At 40.8% G+C, this 23,303-nt stretch overlaps 1 protein-coding gene across 2 annotated transcripts in view; it reads right to left on the bottom strand.

Moving 5' to 3' along the window:
* Positions 1-16,726: 16,726 nt before the first annotated feature.
* FAM227B (family with sequence similarity 227 member B) overlaps positions 16,727-23,303 on the bottom strand; it is a 178,236-nt gene continuing 171,659 nt past the window's right edge. For both annotated transcript variants that reach the window (XM_081109184.1, XM_081109185.1), the window contains one exon: positions 16,727-17,496. In XM_081109184.1, coding sequence (XP_080965310.1) covers positions 17,263-17,496 — 234 coding nt within the window. In that variant the 3' untranslated portion in view covers positions 16,727-17,262. The remainder of the gene's footprint in view (positions 17,497-23,303) is intronic.

Genomic DNA, 23,303 nt, shown 5'->3' with positions numbered 1-23,303 from the left:
GTCTTTGAGAGCTTGGGTGTGTGAGGGACTCAAGAAAAGAATGTCTCAGTGTGATTTTTGCTCCTGTCTGCCAAAAGTATTGTTCTAGAATGAGGCTACACATGATGCTATTGTATATGACGTAAAAGGAGCCTAAGCTTCAAGCAGTGGCCAGAATCTTCTTCTTTAAACACCAAAATTCATTTAATTCTTAATTCTAATAACTTATTAGTATGTGGCCCAAACTGATTTTAAAGAAGTTATATTCTGCTTAATGTTTACCTTTACTGACTCTTCAGATAGTTTTGTTATTGGAGAAATGGATGGCGGGTCTTTCTCCATTGCTAGCGGGAGTGGGGCTCTGAGGTGCTGTGGGAATAAGCATTTCCAGAGGCCCCATGGAGGATGGGATTGGTAGAAAGCTTTATTTGCGTGGAATTACATTTCTGGGTTTGCCAAGTCCCATTTGTCTTAGCCCAGTACTTGAAGGTGTGCAGCTGGGGATTCAGTAGAGCTAGAAGCAAAGCCAGTGTCCAGAGTTTCCGTTCCATGGAGGAGCTGGGTCCGGTACAGTATCAGGCTAGTTGCAGTCCATTAGTCCATTGTACGGGGTGCACATGGCTCTGAGCAGGAGCGTGAGAGTCCTGCGGGCCAGGAGTCAAGCTGGAGCAAACAAGAGCCAAGAGGCAAAAGTGAAAACTCCTTTGCTTGGGAGATTATTTATCTCAAATCTTCCCACATTTGCAGTGGCCATGCGTACTCTGGCCAATGACCTGTTTCCAAGTGTGACTGACGGGCAAGTACCTTCCCTATCCCACCCAGACTTTACTGGGCATGCGTCTATTCTTCGCCTCCGCTTTGCTCCTTTCCAGTTATTCATAGGTAGGTAATGACAACGATATCAGCTCACGTTAGACTTGCAGGAATGTCCAACATCCACAACATAGCCATGTATCCAAAATTTAAAAAAAACCCCAGCAAGATAACTAAGCACATGTACCTTATTCTATGGGAGACAGAATCTCTATTGAAATCTCACACAGATTCTACTGTATATGGCAGGGGTGGGCAAACTTTTTGACTCGAGGGCCACAATGGGTTCTTAAACTGGACCGGAGGGCCAGAACAAAAGCATGGATAGAGTGTTTGTGTGAACTAATATAAATTCAAAGTAAACATCATGACATAAAAGGGTACGGTCTTTTTTTTCAATAGTTTTATTCATTTCAAACGGGCCGGATCCGGCCCGCGGGCTGTAGTTTGCCCACGGCTGGTATATGGCCTGGTATTATGTGTAAAATAGGGTTACTGTTTTAGTAAGTTTCACTATTTAACACGGCATTAGCAGCAGTTTTAGCATAGTCTAGAAACTTGAGGAAATAGGGCCACTGGAAATGTTAACACAGATTTAACTAAAAGCATTCCACAAACTCGCCAGGACTTTTACTAGGCGCTGAGGCACAAAGATGAGTACGACGTGGTGTTTGGTTTTAAGGAGCTAGTCGGAATGAGAAAAGACATTAGGCAGTTTTTGAAGCAGGAGACAAAAGAACCATAAAAAAATAGAAATAAAGACTATATAAGTCTAGCAAGCTGTTCTCCTTTAGTGCAGGACTGTCTCACATTGGGTAAGGGTGCTCCTCGGTGCTACCCCGGCGCCTGGCGCAGGGCTCCGTCCCCATGCCCCTGCTTCTTGTCTTTGCTGCTGGATTGCGTGGCGCCCTCACACCTGTCCCAGTGCCAGGGCGGCAGGGCCTCAGGAGGTGCTTCCTGCTCTTCGCCTCCCGCACGAGCTTCTCATTGACAGGTCCACGCAGTCGAGTCCTAGATTTAGATTTCATCTCGAGCAGCCTGGTCATCATCAGAAAATTCATTGTTGTTATATTGTTTAAGAAGTCAATGAAGTATGATATATATTCAGGGACATTTTTGATTCAAATGGTTAGCGTAAACTGTTTTGGTGTTGCACATGGTCGGCACTAGCTATCTGGGAAACTTAGTTATAGGAAATTTAGTTCACTCCTGCTAAGGCTGGATAAACAAATTGTTGAGTTATAGCGATCCCAACATTTCTATAATTTATGTCCTTCACACACACAGCTCCAAGGGTCGCTTGGAGCGACTTCAGTCATCCTCATTATTAGCCTCAACTCCTCCTTCCCCCACAAAGCCATTCTAAATAAACACATAAACTTGGGGTTTGCTGCACAAATTCAGGTTTGAGACAAGTTTCCCAGTTCCCTGCTTGTAACTGGATTGAATATATAAGTCCCTCCTCTCCAGACAGAAATTCTTGACCCCCCGTTGGATTATTAGTAACAAAACCGAGAATACAAGTAAGGCAGCCACCCAAAAAAGCCGATTTGGCGTTTCCTTAAATACGTAGGATTTCAGCTCTAAGCTGGGATAGGATTTCCACTCTGATATCCTGGAGCACCTCACAGAATCTCGCGGAGTCAGGAGCCAGCAGAGATTTTTATGGGGTGAGTGCAGAGTAACAGCGTTGGTTGGGTGAAAATAATTATAATTATAATCACTTTTTATATTTTTAAAAGGTATTTCTTTTTAGGCCTAAATTCTAAGCTTTCAAAAGCACTGGCTTTTCCAACTGATTTTTTTTTAATCGACCAATAATGGGTATAGCAAGAATCCCCATTTTTTTTCAACATTTGAAGATCTTGAAAATGAAATTTTCCTCTCTTATTTGATACAAATTGGGCTTTACCACATTTATACCAAATTTAAAAAATAACCCCAAACTATTACTAACTCTCTAGGATGAAAAACCTTCCTGCTTCCTCTCTTATTTTTCCATTGAGACATGGTTATAATCAAAGTCCAAATTGTGGCTAAAGGATTGATATAACCCACTCCCTGGAAGCTGATTACTCAAGGCAACTAAAGTCTTCTATTTACTTCATTAGTTAGTTTAATAACAAGTTTACTGAATTGTGGTTTGTGTCTTGTGTATTAAAAGAAAAGAAAAGAGAAGAGAAGAAAAGAAAAGGAAAGGAAAGGAAAGGAAAGAAAAACTCTAACTAGAATTTAAACCGAGTCAGTAAGAAAAAAAGGGGCTGGATCTTACAAGCAATTTTGCAATTGTCTCTGGCTCAAGGTGGCTGCAAAATGCTTATGATCCACATGTACATAGCTACTCATGTAAAACAAGCCCCTTTCCCTCAAGTTCTTAAACAAATGTTCATTCTCCCACTCCCCCGTACCACTGTAAAAAAAAAAAAACCAAGACAAAAAAACCCTTGGTCCCTACTCTTAACTGGCAGAGCTTGTGAAAGGAAGAAACTTAGCAACTTACTCAACAGAGTTTAGAATAGCTTCAATTAAAAGTCATCTAAAAATAAAAACAAAACCTCACTTTCTCTTCTAAGAGCAAAATTTAAATACTTCATGTACTCTTTATCCTATTATGTGCCCATGATGTTTCTCTGCTTATAAAGTACTCTATTAAATAAGTCAAATATATTTTTAATAATTTAAAATCTGGTTCTTCAAGGAATCTTTGAGAGCCCAGCAGGAGAGTTATTAGGTTATTGTGGCTTGTGAGTCCTTGAAATATCACTAGTATAACTCATGAAATGAATTTTTCCTCCCACTTAATTTTATGAATTTAAATATAAATTTAAATAGGCACACATGGTTAGTGGCTACCATATTGAATGGTATAGTTTTGAATGATAAAAAAAATAGTAAATACCTAACTATATGTACATATTTATATTTCTTTAAAATTTGCTCTAGTGTATATTGCCATTTTTGTACATGTAAAATTTGATCAAATGGATCAAAATCTTGGTTTTCTAAACTATCTAGACAGAAGCTATCAGAGTAGAAGAATAATGAGAAAAAGGGAACTGCCTTTTATGGGTTAGTTCCCCCAGGCTGAGACTACACAGTAAGAACCAATGACCCATCCCTTACAACAGCTTATGCTTAGAATCCTGGTCAGACATTGTGACTTGCCTTCTTCATAGTGTATCTTTTGACCTTGATGGAGTCTTTTTGTACCTTTGCCTTTTATAATTCCTAAAACTTGGGCAACTTCTTTCTTAATTTCTTCAGAGTGGATTACCTCAGAGCAGCTATGTCTTTTCCTTTCCTACAGCACTTCCTGGTGCATGAGAGCCAAAGACACACTGAGCTGACCCTCCTTATGACCCGTGATAGGTAACAAGATGAACATGACCAGGCACCCCTTTTACTTCAGTGCAGTTCTATCTTCTGGTTGGTTGTTTGACTCCAGTTTCCCCAATTCTATTCCCTCCTCTCTTTGTCTTCTGGTGAGATTTCCCCAAGTCTTGATAGAGAATTATGTAGACAAATGTAATGACATGGAATGGTAGCAAAGCATCCTTTTTCTAGCCCAATGGCATGGCTCAGTGGTTGAGTGTCAACCTATGAACCAGGAGGTCAACCTATGAACCAGGAGGTCACAGTTTGATTCCCAGTCAGGGCATATGCCCAAGTTGGGGGCTTGATACCCAGTGTGGGGCTGTGCAGGAGGCAGCCAATCAATGATTCTCTCTCATCATTGATATTTCTATCACTCTCCTTCTCTCTTCTCCTCTGAAATCAATAAAAATATATTTTAAAAAGCATTCTTTTTCGCAATGGAGAAAAGCAACCTGTAATTCCCTTTGCATTTTCTCCCAGACTAAGCTTCTGTTCAAGACAGCCGTGCACAGTACCGCAAGCATTTCATTTGTGTTTCAACTGTTGCTCTGATTGCTTCCAAAGTAAGCTAAAAATTATACCCATTTCTCACTAGATCTCATCCATTTCCAGGAACAGGAAGTGTGTTTCCCTAGCCCTTTACAGGTGTCATCTCTCTTAAAGGCCAATGAACAGCAGCTTTAAGATACTGAGGAGAGGGGAAGAACAGGAGGCTTGGGAGGAAAGTTAGAGAGAGGCTCTATCTTAAGTAGAGCTGACAAGCTTGTGGACAAGATTGTCCAATAGACAAAAAGTTACATGAAGGTGGGGATTATAGTCATATCCTTAGCACATATCATATTACCCAGCACATTGTTGTATTTTGGGGTTTTTTTTGGTAAATGTTTGTTAAATGAGACACAAGAACAGTCTGGAGTCTGGGACCAGGTAATGGAGGCATATTCAGGTAATGGGTCGGAATCAGACACTTAGCAAGATTTGATGTATCTGGACAATAATAATTAGAGAAGGTAACACACTTAGGATTCAGAATGAGAATCGGAGCAGGAGTGAAAAGCTCAGCCAAGGGCCAACGGTAGAGTTATATGGGAGTGCACAGGTGCGAAGGAGAGACTGCTGATAGACAAGCCAAATCCACTGCATGAAAAAGGTGTCCTCACATGCATCGCTTTCCCCCTTAAAAGCATGTGTTCAAGGCCATCACACACCGGTAAGCATTTATATGCTGCACAATTCTCATAAAGACAACATTAGGCAATGCAAACCTGCCCAACCATATGCGGTGGGCGTCTCTGTATGGTCAATGCATTGTTTTCAGGCCCTCTGCCTCTTACTTAGAAACTATCCATTGTGTAGATCTTTTTTTGTTGTTAGACTTCTCTGTATTTATTTGAAGTCATGGGGTGGAGAAATAAGAATTACATAGGCACAGTGTATTTGTTTAGAACCGCTCACTGAACAAGGTTTTGTGTTTTAAATGTCTTCTAAACACAAAAATGGCTACTGGGTGTCATTGTTAGTCTAATTCCGTGCTTAACCACTCCTGCTTCTAGGTCATGTTAAAAAGTCTTTTCTTCCACATAATGGGAGATGTGGTGAAGTCACATTGTAACAAGAGCTTGCCAGAAGAATAACGTTGCTGTGGCCATTTTTAAAAAATATAATCTGCCACATAGTGTGACCTCGAATGAGGACAAGATCATCACCTGAGGCAATCCTTCTAAGATGCTGGCAACTGAGAGCTGTCAGCATTATTGCCCCAGTAACTGAGAAATGAGTCCTTTATTTTGGAAGCGAACCTAGGCATTCAAAGCATACACTAAATATATTTTCCTGTCCATTTTTGTTCTTTTCCTTTCAGCTTTATTGAAATATAATTGACATATAACATTGTGTAACTTTAAGTGTACAACTGTGTTGATTTGACTTATTGATGTATTGTAAAATGACTAGCATAGTAATACCTCTATCACCTCACATAATTACCATTTCTTTTTTATGGTGAGAACATTTAAGATTTTCTCTCTTAGCAATTTCCAAGTATATAATACAGTATGCTAACCATACCATACTGTACATTAGATCCCCCCAAATATTCATCTTATAACTGGAAGTTTGTTCCCTTTCACCACATCTCACCATTTCGCCTATGCCTAGTTCCTGGCAACCACCATTCTACTCTCTGTTTCTATTTCAGCTTTTTTAGATTCCACATGTAAGTGATTTGTCTTTCTCTTATTTCACTTAGGTTAATGCCCTCAAGTTCCATCCATGTTGTCACAAGAGATAAAACTTCCTTCTTTCTTGAAGCTAAATAATATTCTACTGTCTATATAAACCCATCTTCTTTATCTGTTCATCCACTGAGAATAAGTAGGCTGTTTCCCTCTCTTGGTTATTGTGAATAAGGCTCCAATAAACACAGTAGTGCAGATATTTCTTCAAGATTCTGTTCTCATTTCTTTTGGACATATACCCATGTGTGAGTTGCTGGGTCATATGGTAGTTCTATTTTTATTAAAAAATATATATTATTGCTGATAGTATTACAGATATCTCCCATTTGTCCCCCTTTCCATCCTCCTCCCAGCCCTCAACCCCACACTCAGGTCTTCACTACATTATTGCCTGTGTTCATGGGCAATGCATGTAAGTTCTTTGGTTTATCTCTTCTCGTCCTCCCATCCCCACATTGAGGTATGTCAGTCTGTCCCATGCCTCCCTGCTTCTGATCTTATTTTGTTGGTCAATTAATTTTGTTCATTAGATTCCACAAATAAGTGAAATCATGTGATATTTATCTTTCTCAGATTGCTTATTTCACTTAGCATAATAGTCTCCAGGTCCCTCCAGGCTGTTCCAAATGGTAAGAGATCACTCTTTTTTCTTTTTCTTTCTTTTTTTTTTTACAGCTGCATAGTAATCTATTGTGTAAATGTCCCACAGCCTTTTTTTATATACTGATGGGCACTTGGGCTCTTCCCAGATCTTAGCTATTATAAATAATACTTCTATGAACATAGGGGTGCATATATTCTTCCTAATTTGTGTTTTGGTGTTTTTAGGTTATATTTTCAGAAGTGGGATTGATGGGTCAAATGGAAGTTCCATTTTTAATTTCTTGAGGAAACTCCATACTGTTTTCCATAGTGGCTGCACTAGTCTGCATTCCCACCAGCAGTGAACTAGTGTTCCCCTTTCTCCACATCCTAACCAGCACTTGTTGTTTGTTGTTTTTTTATGATAGCCATTCTGACAGGTGTGAGGTGATATCTCATAGTGGTTTTAATTTCTCTGATGATTAGTGTCTGAGCAATTTTTTCATATGTCTCTTGGCCATTTGTATTTCTCTTTGGAGAAATGTCTATTCAGGTCCTCTACCCATTTTTAATTAGATTGATTGAGGAAGAGCTTTTTCTTTGCTATTAATTTGTAGGAGTTCATTTTATGTTTTTGCTACAACCCCTTATCAGATATATGATTTGCAAATATTTTCTCTCATTCCATAGATTGCCTTTTCATTCTGTTGATATTTTCCTTTGCTGTGCAGAAGCTTTTTCGTTTGATGAGGTCTTGCTAATTTTTGCTTTTGTTACTTGTGCTTTTGGGGTCATATCCAAAAAACTGTCAAGACCAACGTCAAGGAGCTTTCCCCCATGTTTTCTTCTAGGAGTTTACAGTTTCAGGTTTCAAGTCTTTCATCCATTTTGAGTTCATTTTTGTGAGTGGAATAAGCTAGAGGTTCAATTTCATTCTTCTGCATGTGATTATCCACTTCTTCCAACACTATTTACTAGAGACTATTTTTCCCCACTGAGTATTTTTGGCTCTCTTGTCAAATATTAGCTGACCATATATATGAGGGTTTATTACTGGGTTCTCAATTCTTTTCCATTGGCCTATGAGACTTTTTTTATGCCAGTAAAATACAGTATACAATATACAACCAGTATTTTCATATGACTAATTAGTATTCTTTAATTTCAGTTTGAAGTCATTTTAGCATTTATTTTAAGGCAGGACGAGTGATGATGAATTACCTCAGCTTTTGTTTGTTGGGAAAGTCCTTATCATTTCATTTCTGAAGAATAATTCTGCTGGATAGAATGTTCCTGGTTGGTATTTTCTTTTTTTCAGTACTTCGAATATATCATCCCACTATCTCCAGGTCAGTACGGCTTCTGCTAAGAAATCCGCTGACTGCCTTATGGAAGTTCTCTTGTAAGTTACAGATTTCTTTTTCTCGATCCTTTTAAGATTTGTTTTTGATTTTTGACAGTTTTATTACACTGTGTCTTGAAGAAGATCTCTTTAAGTTGAGTTTGTTTGGTGACCCATGAACTTCATGAATTTGGATATCCAAATCTCTCCCCAGATTTGGGAAGTTCTCAGCCTTTATTTCTTTAATTAAGCTCCATTTCCCCTCTTTTCTTCTGGAACTCCAATAATTTTTAGATTATTTCTTTTGATGGTATCCAATACATTAAGTGAGCTCTATTCACTCTTTTTCATTCTTTTGTTGTGTTCTCTCCTGAATAATTGTAAAATTCCTGCCTTCTAACTCACAGATTCTTTCTTTGCTTGATCCATTCTGATATTGATGCTCTCTATTACATTTCTTATTAAATTCATTATATTTTTCAGCTCCAGTATACTGTTGGGATTTTAAAATTTATTTTGTTAAACTTATTTTGTTCATATTGTTTTCCTGAGTTCATTACATTGTGTTTTCTTGTAACCCATTGAGTTTCTTTAAAACAGTTATTTTGAATTCTTTATCAGATATATTGAGATCTTTATGTCTTTGGGATTGGTTGCTATTCTTTTGTCCATGAATGGATGCCACATTGTTGCTGTTGAGAGGGGGGCATGAACAAGGGATGTCTTATTCAGCTATGATGCTGATGTTACTGCAGTTCCGGTATTACAAACTTTGGGGACCATGCATACTTTTTTTGTTCCTATATGTAGCAATGTTGGGAATGAGTAATAATAACATAAGATACTTGCTAGAACAAACTAAAATAACTTGCTCATCAAAGCTTACTTCAAGAGCCTTGCTTCATTGGGCCTACTAATTCAAAATGATATCAATAAACTCTGCCCAATCCCACCAATTTCTGCCTATGTGGCCTGCCTCAAAATCATCTAATTCAGGCCCTAAAACTATAAATATCATCACTTAATTTACCCATTTTGAGACCCTACTAAAACTGTTTAATTGTTATTCTCTCTTACTACAATAAATCTACTAAACTTAGCTTATTTGATCAACAGGTTATTCTGGTGGTGTTTTAGAATTGCTTACAGCCAAAAATGGGAAAAATAGTGTCTATGCATTCTTTTTCTTTGTGTAGCCTCATAAGAACTCAGAAGCGCTGACAAAATGAGAATGTTGTCACTTCAGGGAAAAATCGAGCTATTTACCAATTTATCCATTGATGGTGTGGAAAGTCAAATTCCTCCAACAGAATCATAAATCTCAGGATTCAAAGGGACTTGAAATTTATGTAGTCCAACCCATCTGCTGATTGATTGATTGATATAAATGGGGAACAGGCTCAAATTAGAGTCCTTCGTCCCCCGCCCCCCTCCCCGCCCCTGCATACTGTTGAAGAGGCCTCTTCAGTGCAACCAAGGGTTTTAGGTTTCCTCTCTACTTCCTCAATTCCCTTTTCATTCTCATCCTTTTCGCAGCCTTAACAGCCTGAGTCTACCACGTCCCTGTTTTTCCTCTCTGTAGACAACTGGAGGAAATATCAGCCCTCCATCATGTTTTGGTGAAGGGAGTCTGTGCCCTAAAAATCCACAGGGTTTTGAGGGCTGGGTGTTTTCAACAGAAAGTATTTTTCAAAGACCTCCCATTCCAGGAAACTAACATCTGGTTTCTATTATCTGAAAGGTCTCATTAACAGATAATATTGTGGTAATCACATGCCTATTTTTGAAGCTGAAGGAAAGTGAGGGCTATATTTTGGGGGTACAACCTCATAAATAATGGAACAAACGTTCTAGCAGCGTAGGCTTTCCTATTCCTTCACCCTGAGAACTTTAGAAGGATTGAGAGAAAAAGTATTATATGTTATCTTTACTAGGAAAATAACTAGATGGAAGGGTTCTGGATTAGACGTTTTTTGGACATTTGTCTTTTAGCTAACTTATTATTTAAAAAATTTAATTACCAGATCCTTAGTAAATATTAATTAACTTGAAATGTTACTGATTTGAAGTAAAAAATACAATTGATAGTAACTTTAGTAACAGTTCACAAGCTATTATTCACATATTAGTGAGAAAAAGTCTGAGTGCACATGTGACTAAGACTTTAGAAATCGCTCTATACATAGAAGTGAAAAGAGGTTGCACATGGCTCTGAAGAGCTTCCCGCTGGACTCTGGCTGTGTGGGGACGTGTGCTCTACAGAGCTGGTGACCTTTCGGGAGTCTCAGGATTGCTTCCCTTCTTTTCACTGTTGACTATTCGCTTCCTCCATATCACAGATAATTCACAACAGATGATTTCTTTGTGTAGCTTTTCTTTTTTTTCTGGGATCAACTTTGATATATCCCACATTAATTTCAATTGTAGAGTTTAATAATCCACCCCAAAAAGTTTTTACATGTTAAAGAGTCTGTGTATGTGTGTCTGATGGTGGAAGCATGTGTTTAGAGCAATACAATTCACTCATTATGGTACTGCATTGAGTTTGGATTTCTTTCTAAACTGCAACCGAATGTGAACATTTTAAACTCAAGTTAGAAATACATATATTGTCTATAGACTCTTATTTTTAACAGGACCCACATAAACTACACCAACAGTTTGTTCTCGGGTTTTCTTTCTTTAAAAATAATTATGTTTTACATGTAAGAAAGTTATTAGACTTTTGAGTATTTGTTAGTTTACTCTGAACACATAAAGAACTTGAGGTGGTTGACAAAAATATAGTACAGACATTGTGAGAAGGGAAAATTAGGAGCTACAAATAAATTTTGTACAAAAATTCTGCATGGTTTAAAGACACACTACACATTCTTCTCTTAGTCTTAGAAATCAAAGTTTTTCCCACCTTTTTAATCATAACTCTAATTCTAAATGATCAAGTTAAAAATTATTCACAAAATACTCAAATTTTCAACTAATAATGATTCAATGAACACTAATTAGTACAGAAGTTTATTTTTCTTATAAATGTACATTAAATCCTCTCAGAATCATGAACACCCCTATAATTTACAATTACATTTACTTCCTCCCTATCTCTCTCCACATACATCCCCAGTCCTCTAGGGTTTACATATGAATACTAAAACACTGACAATAAGCAATCCTCCATCCTGTGAGTTTGGCAAATCACTCTGAATCAAAATAAATATTACCTATGATGTTACATTTAGTTTTAAATGTATCTGTTCCAGAAGACTAATTTAAAATTGCATAGTGACTAAATACATTGTTCTGCATTTGAGCTTGTTTAATAAGGTGTACCTATCATAATAGTCTCGTATTAGATAGATAAAATAGTTTTGAAATAGAATTGCATGGTCATGCAATCTTAAATGTCTGAAGAAAAAACTGCTGAAGTGATTTAATGCTGGACCACACTAGAAATATCAATTAGCTATTTCTCCCCTAGGATGAGGGACATTATCATGGCAGCCCCTCTTTTTTTGTCCTCTGTTGACTTCCCTGACTTGACTACCCTTCCTCCAATCCAGGATTACAATTCTCCTCAAGAGCCTGGAGCTACTCAGACCCCTGGGTAAACAAGGGAGTAGCAGAGTGCCAAACAGAGACACTGATAATATCTGTCTCAGAAGTTCAATGAGAATTGAACGAGTTAATAAGTATAAAGTACTTAGAAGAGTGCTTGGTACACAGTGACTATACAATATATTATTCAAAACATAATTTTAATAATGATGACTTTATAGATTGACTTTGTACTAATGACTGTCAAATTTCTTTTTTTCCCATTTTTTGTAAGTGTTTTTTTTTTGATTCTGGAGAGAGAGGAAGGGGAGGAAGAGAGAGAGAGAAACATCTGTGCAGGAGAGAAGCATCTATCAGCTGCCTCCTACATACCCGCTACTGGGGACCAAGCCTACAACCTGGGCATGTGCTCTGACCTGGAATCGAAATGGTGACCTTTTGGTGCATGGGTGATAATCAACTAAGCAATAGCAGCCAGGGCCAAATATCTGTCTCTTTCCTTGAGTATTTTTTCTTTTAATTTTTAAAGATAATGTCAATTTGTTTTTGAGAAATAAGATGAAATTTGGTCTTATCCTATCTAATAAAAGAGTAACATGCAAATTAACCATCACTTCGTCACTCCATCACAAAAATGGCAGCAGCCACGGAGCTGGAATGAGCAGGAGGCTTGGGTTGCCCCCGGCGATGGAGGAAGCCAAGGTTCCCGCCTGCCCTGGCTGGCCCTCAGCTCCGATCAAGGCTACAAAGTTTCAATTATAGAAGATAAATAAATCCCAGATACCTGCTGAAAAAAAAGAAAAAGAAAAAAAGGAGAGGCTGGGAGCATGGGTTGCTGGGAGTTGTGGCCAGCCTGAAAACAGTCCTCAGCCCCTCACTCAGGCTGGCCACACCCCCATGGGGTGAGGGTCCCCACTGGGGGCTTGATCAGCCTGCAAACAGCCATCAGCCTCTCACCCAGGCTGGCCAGGCACCCCAGCAGGACGCCCACCCTGACCCAGGACACCCTTCTGGGCAAACCAGCCGGCCCCCGCCCATGCACCAGGCCTCTAGCTTATCTAATAATAGAGAAACATGGTAATTAACTGTAACTTCGCTACCCTTCCCATTGGCTAATCAGGGCAATATGCAAATTAACTGCCAACCAAGATGGTGGCTGGCAGCCAGGCAGCTGAAGCGAACAGGAGGCTTGCTTGCTCCAGTGATGGAGGAAGCCAAGGTTCCCCTCCTGCCACTGCTGGCTTCTGAGCTGCAGTCTAAGAAACAATGTTACAATTATAGGAGCTAAACAATTCCCAGAAACCTGCTTTCAGCCGTCAGAGCTGGAGCAAGCAGGACCACAACAGTGTTACAATTATAGAACCCAAACAAACCCAGAGACCTACTTTCAGAAGCTGAGGTCTCAGAGCTGGAGCCGAGCCTCAGAGCTAAAGCCGGCTCTCAGCTCCAGTGACAGCCATAGAAGGTAAATAAATATCAGAATTTAAAACAAAAAAGAAAAAGGAGAGGTTGGGAGCTTCAGTAACTCGCCAGCCTGAAAACAGCCCTCAGTCCCTCACCCAGACTGGCCAGGCACCCCAGTGGGGACCCCCACCCTGAAGGGGGTGTGACCAGCTCCAAACAGCCATCATCCCCTCATCCAGGCTGGCCGGGCAGCCCAGTGGGGATGCCCACCCTGAAGGGGGTGTAACAAGCTGCAAACAGCCATCATCCCCTCATCCAGGCTGGCCAGGCACCCAAGCAGGACCCCCACCCTGATCCAGGACACCATTCAGGGCAAACCAGCCAGCCCCCACCCGTGCACCAGGCCTCTATCCTATATAGTAAAAGGGTAATATGAAAACTGGCCCTAACAGCAGAAGGACTAGGAATGACTGGTCACTATGACACACACTGACCACCAGGGGGCAGACGCTCAATGCAGAAGCTGCCCCCTGGTGGTCAGGGCGCTCTCACATGGGAGGAGCTCTGTTCAGCCACAAGCCAGGCTGATGGCTGCCAGTACAGCGGTGATGGTGGGAGCCTCTCCTGCCTCCTCAGCAGAGCTAAGGATGTCCGATTGCAGCTTAGGTCTGCTCCCTGCTGGCAAGTGGGCATCCCCCGAGGGCTGTCGGGCTGCCAGAGGGATGTCTGATTGCCATCTTAGGCCCAATCCCCTGGCGAGCGGGCCTAAGCCAGCAGGTGGTCATCCCCTGAGGGGTCCCAGACTGCGAGAGGGCACAGGCCAGGCTAAGGGACCCCCCTCCCCTCCTGAGTGCACACATTTTTGTGCACCAGGCCTCTAGTCCTATATAATAAAAGGGTAATATGCAAATTGACCGTAACAGCAGAATGACTGGGAATGACTGGTCACTATGACACATATTGACCACCAGGGGGCAGACGCTCAATGCAGGAGCTGCCCCCTGGTGGTCAGTGCGCTCCCACAGAGGGAGCTCTTCTCAGCCACAAGCCAGGCTGATGGCTGCCAGCACAGTGGTGGTGGCGGCAGCCTCTCCCGCCTCCTCAGCAGCGCTAAGGATGTCTGACTGCAGTTTAGGCCTGCTCCCCACTGGCAAGTGGACATCCCCCAAGGGCTCCAGGGCTGCCAGAGGGATGTTTGACTGCCAGCTTAAGCCCGATTCCCCGGGCAGCAGGCCTAAGCCATCAGGTGGTCATCCCCCGAGGGGTCCCTGACTGGGAGAGGGCACAGGCCGGGCTGAGGGACCCTCCCGAGTTCACAAATTTTTGTGCACCAGGCCTCTAGTCTTTATATAAAACCATGCTATACCCACCCATTATCATTTGTTTGACAACTATTGTATGCTACACACTTTTTTCAAGTGTCAGGGCTATAGAGGCAAATTTGTGCAGTAAGCCACCTACTCTCCTTGTGCTTTAGTTTCCTCATCTGTGAAGTGGCTGTGATGGGTGCCTGCCCACTGTCACAGGACGCTTGCCATTCCTGTGATAATACATAGGGGAATTCAACACATGCTTGAAAAAATTGCCCAGTGTTGATGAATGTGAGGCATCATTATAATTCTGTTCACCATTAGCTCTAGAAACATGTTTTCTTCTCATTGGGTATTATATTTTACAAGCTCAGTAAGCATCGTGGAAAGACCCATTACTTTCCAATGGGTGACTTATTTCAAATTTTTTATTAAATGAGACATAATCCTAACAGGTTTTATGCTTTAGATCTCCACCTTCTCCTTTCTCCAGCCCCACTCACACTCACATTTTTCCCACATTCTCAGGAAAATGGTGATATGAATTTTTACATGGCCATTGAATAAATTCATGCTCATCAGAAATATAAATACAAAGATTAACATTTTTACCAGCGAAATAAAAATTAGTTAAAAATAAATTTAATCTACTATGAAAGTTGTTTGATACCTTAAAAATTTCACTTCTAGAGGTTTAAAACTTTTGTTTTAGACATAATTCAAGGTTGATGAGAATCCTTATTCCATTATTTAACTGACAAGTTTAAAACAGACTGATTTAGCATTATAGTTTGCCTTTCTTTTTGTGTTCCAGAGCCACCCAAGTTAATTCCATGTGCTTGTGGTCAGTGAGGCTAGAGGTTGTCTTGATTGAAATGTGGGAGAAGAAGCGACCAGGGAAGAGGTCTGAGGTCTGCTAGAGCAGTGGTCTCCACATTTTTCTGATCATGTACCCCATGAGTAAAAGCTACGTGAGCACACTCCCATGTAGGTATAATTTTAAATGTATAAATTATATACACATCAATCTGTAATAATATGTTATGCTCATTATAAAAATATGCAGTGTAGAAATAGAAAACAGTGAGATAAAATTTTTTAAAAATAAAATTTAATGTTTATTAATGGTACACCAAACCTTTAGTCCTCAAATTATAGAGATTTGTATTGATATCTAGATAGTTGATTTACAAATGCCTTGTAAATTAAACTGACATACTATCCTTTAACATATATTTAGGGTTAGATTCATTGTTTATAAAATTATATATAGATGTATATCCATATTTCAAATAGTGTTTTTGAAGATTTTTATTTTTTATATTTTTGGTTGACATCTGGGTAGAACTAAATGGGCCACCATTAATTTCATCTCTTAATGTGGCTGAAAATGCACTCCTTCAAGGAGTAGGAGAAATATTGTTCTGCCATTTCTTTTTTATAAAATTTATTCTATTTAAATAGAATTTATTGGGGTTCTAGTGGTTAATAAAATTATATTGGTTTCAGGTGTACAGTTCTATAATACATCATCTGTATATTGTATTGTGTGTTTACCTCCCAAAATCATGTCACTTTCCATCACCATTTACCCCCATTTATCCTCTCTACTTCCCCCACCCCCATTTCTCTCTGGTAGTGACCATACTGTTGTCTGTCTATGAGTTGTTTTTGTTTTGTTTTGTTTTTTGCTTAAATCTCTTTACCTTTTCACCCAGCCACCACCTCTCCTCTCCTCTGACAGCTATGAGTCTGTTTTCTATTTTGTTTCTTAGTTTATATGTGGAATCTAATTTATCCTTGCATCATAAATATTATCATCAATCTACAGTTCTTTCCAGAAATCTTTTAAAACTATTGTTTCACTAGTGAGTTGTTAATTTAGTTAAGCTAGATGATATAACCTATAACTCTGCTTAACCTCCCCAAAGAAAACAGCACTATGTTGTGATACTCAGAAAATTACACAAGAGCAAAGATGCCATCATTATTCATCAGCATGGTAGAGTGCAGACTGAAATATCAGCTGAGTGAGGGTACCTGTTTACTAAATACTAGTGAAATGCAACTTCTTTTTTGTTTTTCAAGATAGAAGTACATGTAAACAAGACTCTTGATATCTTTTTTTTTTTCCAGTGAGAGCTGTGTATGTTCCAGTTTGGAGGGCACACTATTAGATCCCCTGGGGGTTCATCTGCGTGTCCCCAGATAGGCCTGGGCCCGGATGGATTATGCAGAGGGAACACAGGAGTGTAAATAGAACTCTGGCCCCTCACCCCTGCTGTAAGCAAAGAGATCCAATTTCACTTATTTTATATTTTACACATTAAGCTTTTTGATACATTTTCTACGGAACAAAGGATGCCACAGCTAAAACATGTTTGAAACTCTCTTCTGGAGATGCCTAGAAGCCCATTTCTCATGGTTCTGACAAATGTTTGAAACTGAACACTGAACAGTAAGTTGCAAAGATAGTCTGTTACTAAAGAGCTAACTATATCAGTTTCTAAAGTTCCTAGGTTTTGTGTTTGACTTATTTTTGTTGCATGAAAACTCATAGCCTCAGATCTAAAAGAGGAAATACTTTAACCAAACATGCTACAAAACTTTTGAACATAATTAAATGCTAAGTAAAAGCTTTGGTTAAAAATGCATTACTTTTTCTTAATTAAGGCATTTTGGAAGACATTTTGAATATTTTAGAAATAGAAAGTATTTTTAAAAAGCTTAAAAAAGGATATGGTTCTTTCGATATTTCAGTGATCCTAATCTTGGGTCGTCTAAGGGCGTTGTAAATACCTGTTAGCTCATGCATCTTAAGATAATATAAAATCAGTGGACTGTGACCTCCAATATTGAAGAGCACACGGCTAAACTCTGGACCAGCGCTATTATAATGGGACTGTAAGGAAAAGAAAAAATAAAGTCAGTTATTAATTTGGTGTGTGCTTAAAGAATTGTAAATAAATTATAACTGCATTATAACGAATAAAACTACCATCTAGTATATTAGAATAAATAAAATTAAATACTTCAAAGCATCTTCTTAATTAAAGAAATTTACTAATGTATGAATCTATGAGTATATGCAGTAAAGCCCACCTAGCTTTTTGCCAGCTTGAAATAGGTCAATAGAGATTATTTTTTCTGAAGAATAGAAATAAAAAGAATGAAGAAAAGGAACAGAGGCCTAGAAAAGGGGGAAAAATAGATAAAGAAATAATGGATGAAACTTCCCAAGGAGCTTAACTTTAAGTAGGATAAATTCACATCTAGATGTATCATAGTCAAAGTGACAAAGACAAAAAAGAAAAATCTCAAAAAACATCAAGAGAAAAACAGTATATATGGGATCCTTAATAAGATTAACAGCTGACTTCTCATTAGAACAAAAGACATCAGAGGCAGTTGGGTAACAATCAAAGTGTTGGTGGAAAAAAATGTTGACCACGAATTCTATGTCAATGAAACAACAATCATAAATATAATTGCTTCAAGATTGACTCCTTGTGGGAAACAAGGTCAGTATAGCAACTATTCATCTGTTGTCTTTTCTCAATATTTATAAGGCCTAGAAGAGAGATTTATTATTGATTCCATTTCCTGTGGGGAAGTAAGATTTTATTCTCATTTGCTTTTACTGATACATAAAATTCTCCTGTATTGCTTTTGCTTATGGTTATTTTTAATTGTATTTATTCCTAGTTGCTCCAGAATTATTTTTAAAAGTGGAACTATGAGAATCAAAAGCAATTCTTTGATGGTGAAAATTAAATATCAATATCAGATGTATTTCCTATGATGTAAATCATTTCCTTCACCTTAATCCATGACAATTTACATCAGGTTATATCTAGTCTGATTTTTAAATCACATGCAAAACCAAGCCAACCTTTATTTAGATTTAAAAGAAAAACTGCCTGTATCAAAAGATCATTTTATGACCCCTTTCCAGGCTTCTATCTTGTGTATTGTAAGATAAAAACTCTAACTTACTGAAATACTACAAAGACATCTCTGTTATTTTTTCCTTCAGTTACCAGTTTTCAACTTACAAAAACTACACTTTATAGCTCCTTCTTCTGCTATGAGGATCCCTGATTTTTTAAGGATAGTTGAACCAGGCAAGAGCAGAACTAGGTATTAAATGCAAAATCAGTGTTTTGTTGAGCCTTAGCCATTTTCTTAGATACTTTATATCAGAAGGTCCCATGTTGCCTAAAGAACTCTTGTTAGACATATTCAAAATAGCCAAAACAACTAACAGAAGTCCCACTCCTTTTATTCACTCCACAAAAGATCTAACAGAAAATTGTCAGAGAACTTTGATTCCATAAACAGGGTTTTCATCGTCAAAGAACAACTTGGTACTAATTTTGAAGAAGCAAGCAATCCTATAAACTTTGGAAGGATCACCAGGGGTGAACCAGAAAGTATAAGAAATTATTTTGGTGCTGAAGTTTTCTGTTAATTTATTACAGGATAATTGCTGATAATGATTATAAAACTAAACTTTGATTTTTGGTGTTTTAATATGTGTCCTGCCAATGCTCTTATGAGAATTTGAAACCAACAGGGACCCATTCATCACTTGGACAACCCCGGTGCTTAAAAAAAAAGCAGCCTCTTCTTTATGTTGAAATCTGTCTTCCTATAGCTTTCATTTATTGGTAAAAGTAAAAAATGTTTTGCTTTGTATTGGTAAAAATATTTTTTTTTGAGCCACACAGAAGAAGTCTAACCTTGCTTTCCTACAGTAGCTCTCTATTTGAAAACAGTTAATAAGGTCGCCAGGGTTTTTTCCTTTCTAGTAGAAATGTCTTTAAATATTTTGACCATTCCTCAAATAATATGGTTTTGGAATCCTTCATCATTATGTTCAGAATGCTTCTGATTGTCTACACCTGGCATATCAAACTCGCAGCTCATGGGCTGCATGCAGCCCACAACAAATATTTTTGTGGCCCAGCCAATATAACTGTATGTAAGAAACATTTTAATAGAAATTTCATAGCTTAATTTTTACAATATCCTGTTATACATAATCCTATCTAATAATAGACAAACATGGTAATTAACTGTAGTTCCAACATGCTTCCCATTGGCTAATCAGGGCAATATGCAAATTAACTGCCAACCAAGATGGCGGCTGGCAGCCAGGCAGCTGAAGCGAACAGGAGGCTTGTTTGCTCCAGTGATGGAGGAAGCCAAGGTTCCCCGCCTGCCGCTGCCGACCTCTGAGCTTGCACTCTAAGAAACAATGTTGCAAGTATAGAACCTAAACAAACCCCAGAAACCTGCTTTCAGCCAGCCGGGCTTCAGCCAGCAGGATCGCAACAGTGTTTCAATTATAGAATCCAAACAAACCCAGTACCTGCTTTCAGCAGCCGAGGTCTCAGAGCTGCAGCCGGGCCTCAGAGCTAAAGCCGGCTCTCAGCTCCACTGACAGCCATAGAAGGTAAATAAATCCCAGAATTAAAAAAGAAAAAAAGGAGAGGTTGGGAGCTTCAGTCACCCGCCAGCCTGAAAATGGCCCTCAGCCCCTAACCCAGACTGGCCAGGCACCCCAGTGGGGACCTCCACCCTGAAGGGGGTGCGGGCAGCCTAAAAACGGCCCTCAGCCCCTCACGCAGGCTGGCCAGGCACCCCAGTGGGGACCCCCACCTTGAAGCAACAAGATGGCAGCTAATTTGCATACTGAAGGCGGGCGGCAGCGGGCAAGGCTGTCCGCGGTCTGGGACCGGATCTGTGACCTGGCCGGCAGGGGCAGCGCTTGAGGCTGTCCGCGGTCTGGGATCCGGATCCATGACCTGGCGGGCGGGGGCAGTGCTTGAGGCTGTCCGCGGTCTGGGACCCGGATCCATGACCTGGTGGGCGGGGGGCAGCGCTTGAGGCTGTCCACAGTCCAGGACCCAGATCTGTGACCCTGCTGGGCGGGGGGCAGCGCTTGAGGCTGTCTGCGGTCTGGGACCTGGATCCGTGACCTGGCGGGTGGGGGGCAGCACTTGAGGCTATCCACAGTCTAGGACCCGGATCCATGACCTGGTGGGCAGGGGGCAGTGCTTGAGGCTGTCCGCGGTCTGGGACCCGGATCTGTGACCCTGCTGGGCGGGGGGCAGCGCTTGAGGCTGTCCCTGGTCTGGGACCTGGATCCATGACCTGGCAGGCGGGGGGCAGCACTTGAGGCTATCCACAGTCTAGGACCCGGATCCATGACCTGGTGGGCAGGGGGCAGTGCTTGAGGCTGCCCGCGGTCCCAGGACCCGGATCTGTGACCCTATCTGGCAGGGTGGCAGCTCGCACAGGGGCAGATCGGCTGGGGTTGGGCAGGGCAGGACGCCTGGCTTCCACCCAGCCCCAGTCACTCTGGGCAGGTGAGCAGCGCAGAGAGCCTCTGGACAGGGGAGGCAGGCCGGCGGAGGGCGGCCTGTACTCCCCACATGGCGGTGGTGACAGCTGTGAGTGCGCCAAGTGGAGCCTGCAGGCTGAGCTGAAGTAGCGCCTGCAGGCCATCAGCACCCAGGAGTGGCTGTGCAAGATCTGCCTCCTGGCCCAGAAGGTGCAGGATCGCAGGGACAGCCACCGTGCCGGGCCAGACTGACGTCCCCCTGGCCGCACCATGGGGGTTTGCAGATCTGCAAAGCCAGAGGCCTCCGGTGTGCACATCCCCCCCCTGGCATGTGAACATCCCCCAGCACACTGTTACCCTCTGGCGCCTGCAACAGTTGCAAACCAAGGCATGCACAAGTTCCCCCGCCTCTCCACCGCACTTCCATCAACCCAGCATGCCTAACACCCCCACAGGATGCGCTCACGTCCTTTGGAGAGTGTCTGGGTGTTCTGGGTGCTGAGGGTGGGCGCCTGTGAGATGACAGTGAGAGGGCGGAGTGGTGATGCCCTGTTCCCATGGAGGCCAGTGCAGCTATGAGATCACCTCTAGGGGGTTAATGCAGGTGCTGAGGCGGGAGCAGATGCAGACAGACACACATGGTGGGTGCGGGCGGCCCTTGCTGAGGTGCCTTCGGTCAGCGTTCACGATCAAGAACCCAGAGGTGGAGAGGAATTCCGTCCTCTTGGTGAAACAGTGGGATAGTCGGGGCGACTGTAGAGGAGGAATGTGCACTTTGGGTGCCAGCACCCATGAGCGAAGGCTGCCCTAACTGAGCCTCGCTTGTTTGGGGCCTAGGGCACTCCTGCCAGGCAGCGGGTGACAGGACGTGCTTTTCCAAATTAATGAGAGAAAATGTTGATTCTCCTGCTGCCCATGAAGGTGGAAAGTGAAGTGGGGAGACATGTGGGGAGTGAGCGAGGTTCCCTGTCTGGGGGTTCCAAATCTGCTGTTGGTTTCTTTCACCGCTGACTAGAGATATACAGGGTGTCCCCCCAAAATGTATACACACTTTGAATACCTACTAATTCCAATGGTTTTAAGCATAAGAAAGAAACAACAATGGAGCTGTTATCTGTTAAAAGTGTGGGCACAAACAGGTAGTTGGACATTCCCTGAGGGGTCTCAGATTGGAGAGGGTGAAGGCCAGACTGAGGGGCCCCTTTCCACCCCCCTACCCCAGTGCATGAATTTCGTGCACCAGGCTATTAGTTATTAATAACAAACTATAACATTCACTAATGACTGATTACTATAATCGTGTTGCATTCATTTCCCTTACATGCCCTACACACAGGCGCACCATTTCTCTCCACTAATACTAGCAGTGAATATTTTAGCAGCCAATTGCCACATCATTAGTCTTGTACTGACTTGTTTGGTGTATTCAATAGGAAATATTTCACTTTTGGAGAACAAGAAAAATAGGTTTATTTGTGTTATACTTATTAATTTGTGCAGCTATTCAGTGTCTGGCAAGTTAATGTTCAAGAAAAATATTAATTTTTATTAAAATATTCTATGATTTTATGTTAATGATTACTCATTTATCTCAGCCCTTTGTATTCAGCATATCTCCATCAAAATAAACCTACATCTCTATGAAAATTTAAGCTTTTTTTTTTTTTTTTTTGTGGCAACATAAACTTAAACTTTGTTTGTTTGGCCGTGTTAGCCTTTGAGTTTGACATGCTTGGTCTAGATCAGGGGTGGGCAAACTTTTTGACTCAAGGGCCACAATGGGTTCTTAAACTGGACCGGAGGGCCAGAACAAAAGCATGGATGGAGTGTTTGTGTGAACTAATATAAATTCAAAGTAAACATCATTACATAAAAGGGTACGGTCTTTTTTTTCAATAGTTTTATTCATTTCAAACGGGCCGGATCCGGCCCGCAGGCCGTAGTTTGCCCACGGCTGGTCTAGATTCTTTTATAACGAAGCTCTCCAAAATGAGTATAATACACAATTATTATCAAATCAGCATAGAGTAAAACCCATGTATCTATTTCAATAGCCAAGAATACAGTAGATTTGGGAGTCAACAACATCCTCCTATTGACACATACAGATCTTATGTTAAAAATAATTCCCAAGCCTTTTCAGATGCCCCTAAGCCAAGGCTTTATTATACTGTACCTCAGCAGTTGTAATTTTGGACCCCTATTTTTCCACATTAAAAGTTTATTTTCTAAGATCAGGCCTTTTACTCTAGCCTGTCATCCAATGTATTAATAATTCTTCTATGTATATGACTTCTACATATCTCATAAAATGGCAACCATATTTTTATCCAAGTTGTTGATAAAGTAGTCTGCATGGG

Source organism: Myotis nattereri (genome assembly GCF_964212035.1).
Source record: "Myotis nattereri genome assembly, chromosome: 1".
NCBI lineage: Eukaryota > Metazoa > Chordata > Mammalia > Chiroptera > Vespertilionidae > Myotis > Myotis nattereri.
Note: the sequence above shows the minus strand (reverse complement) of the source record. Positions and strands in the feature narration are given on the sequence as shown.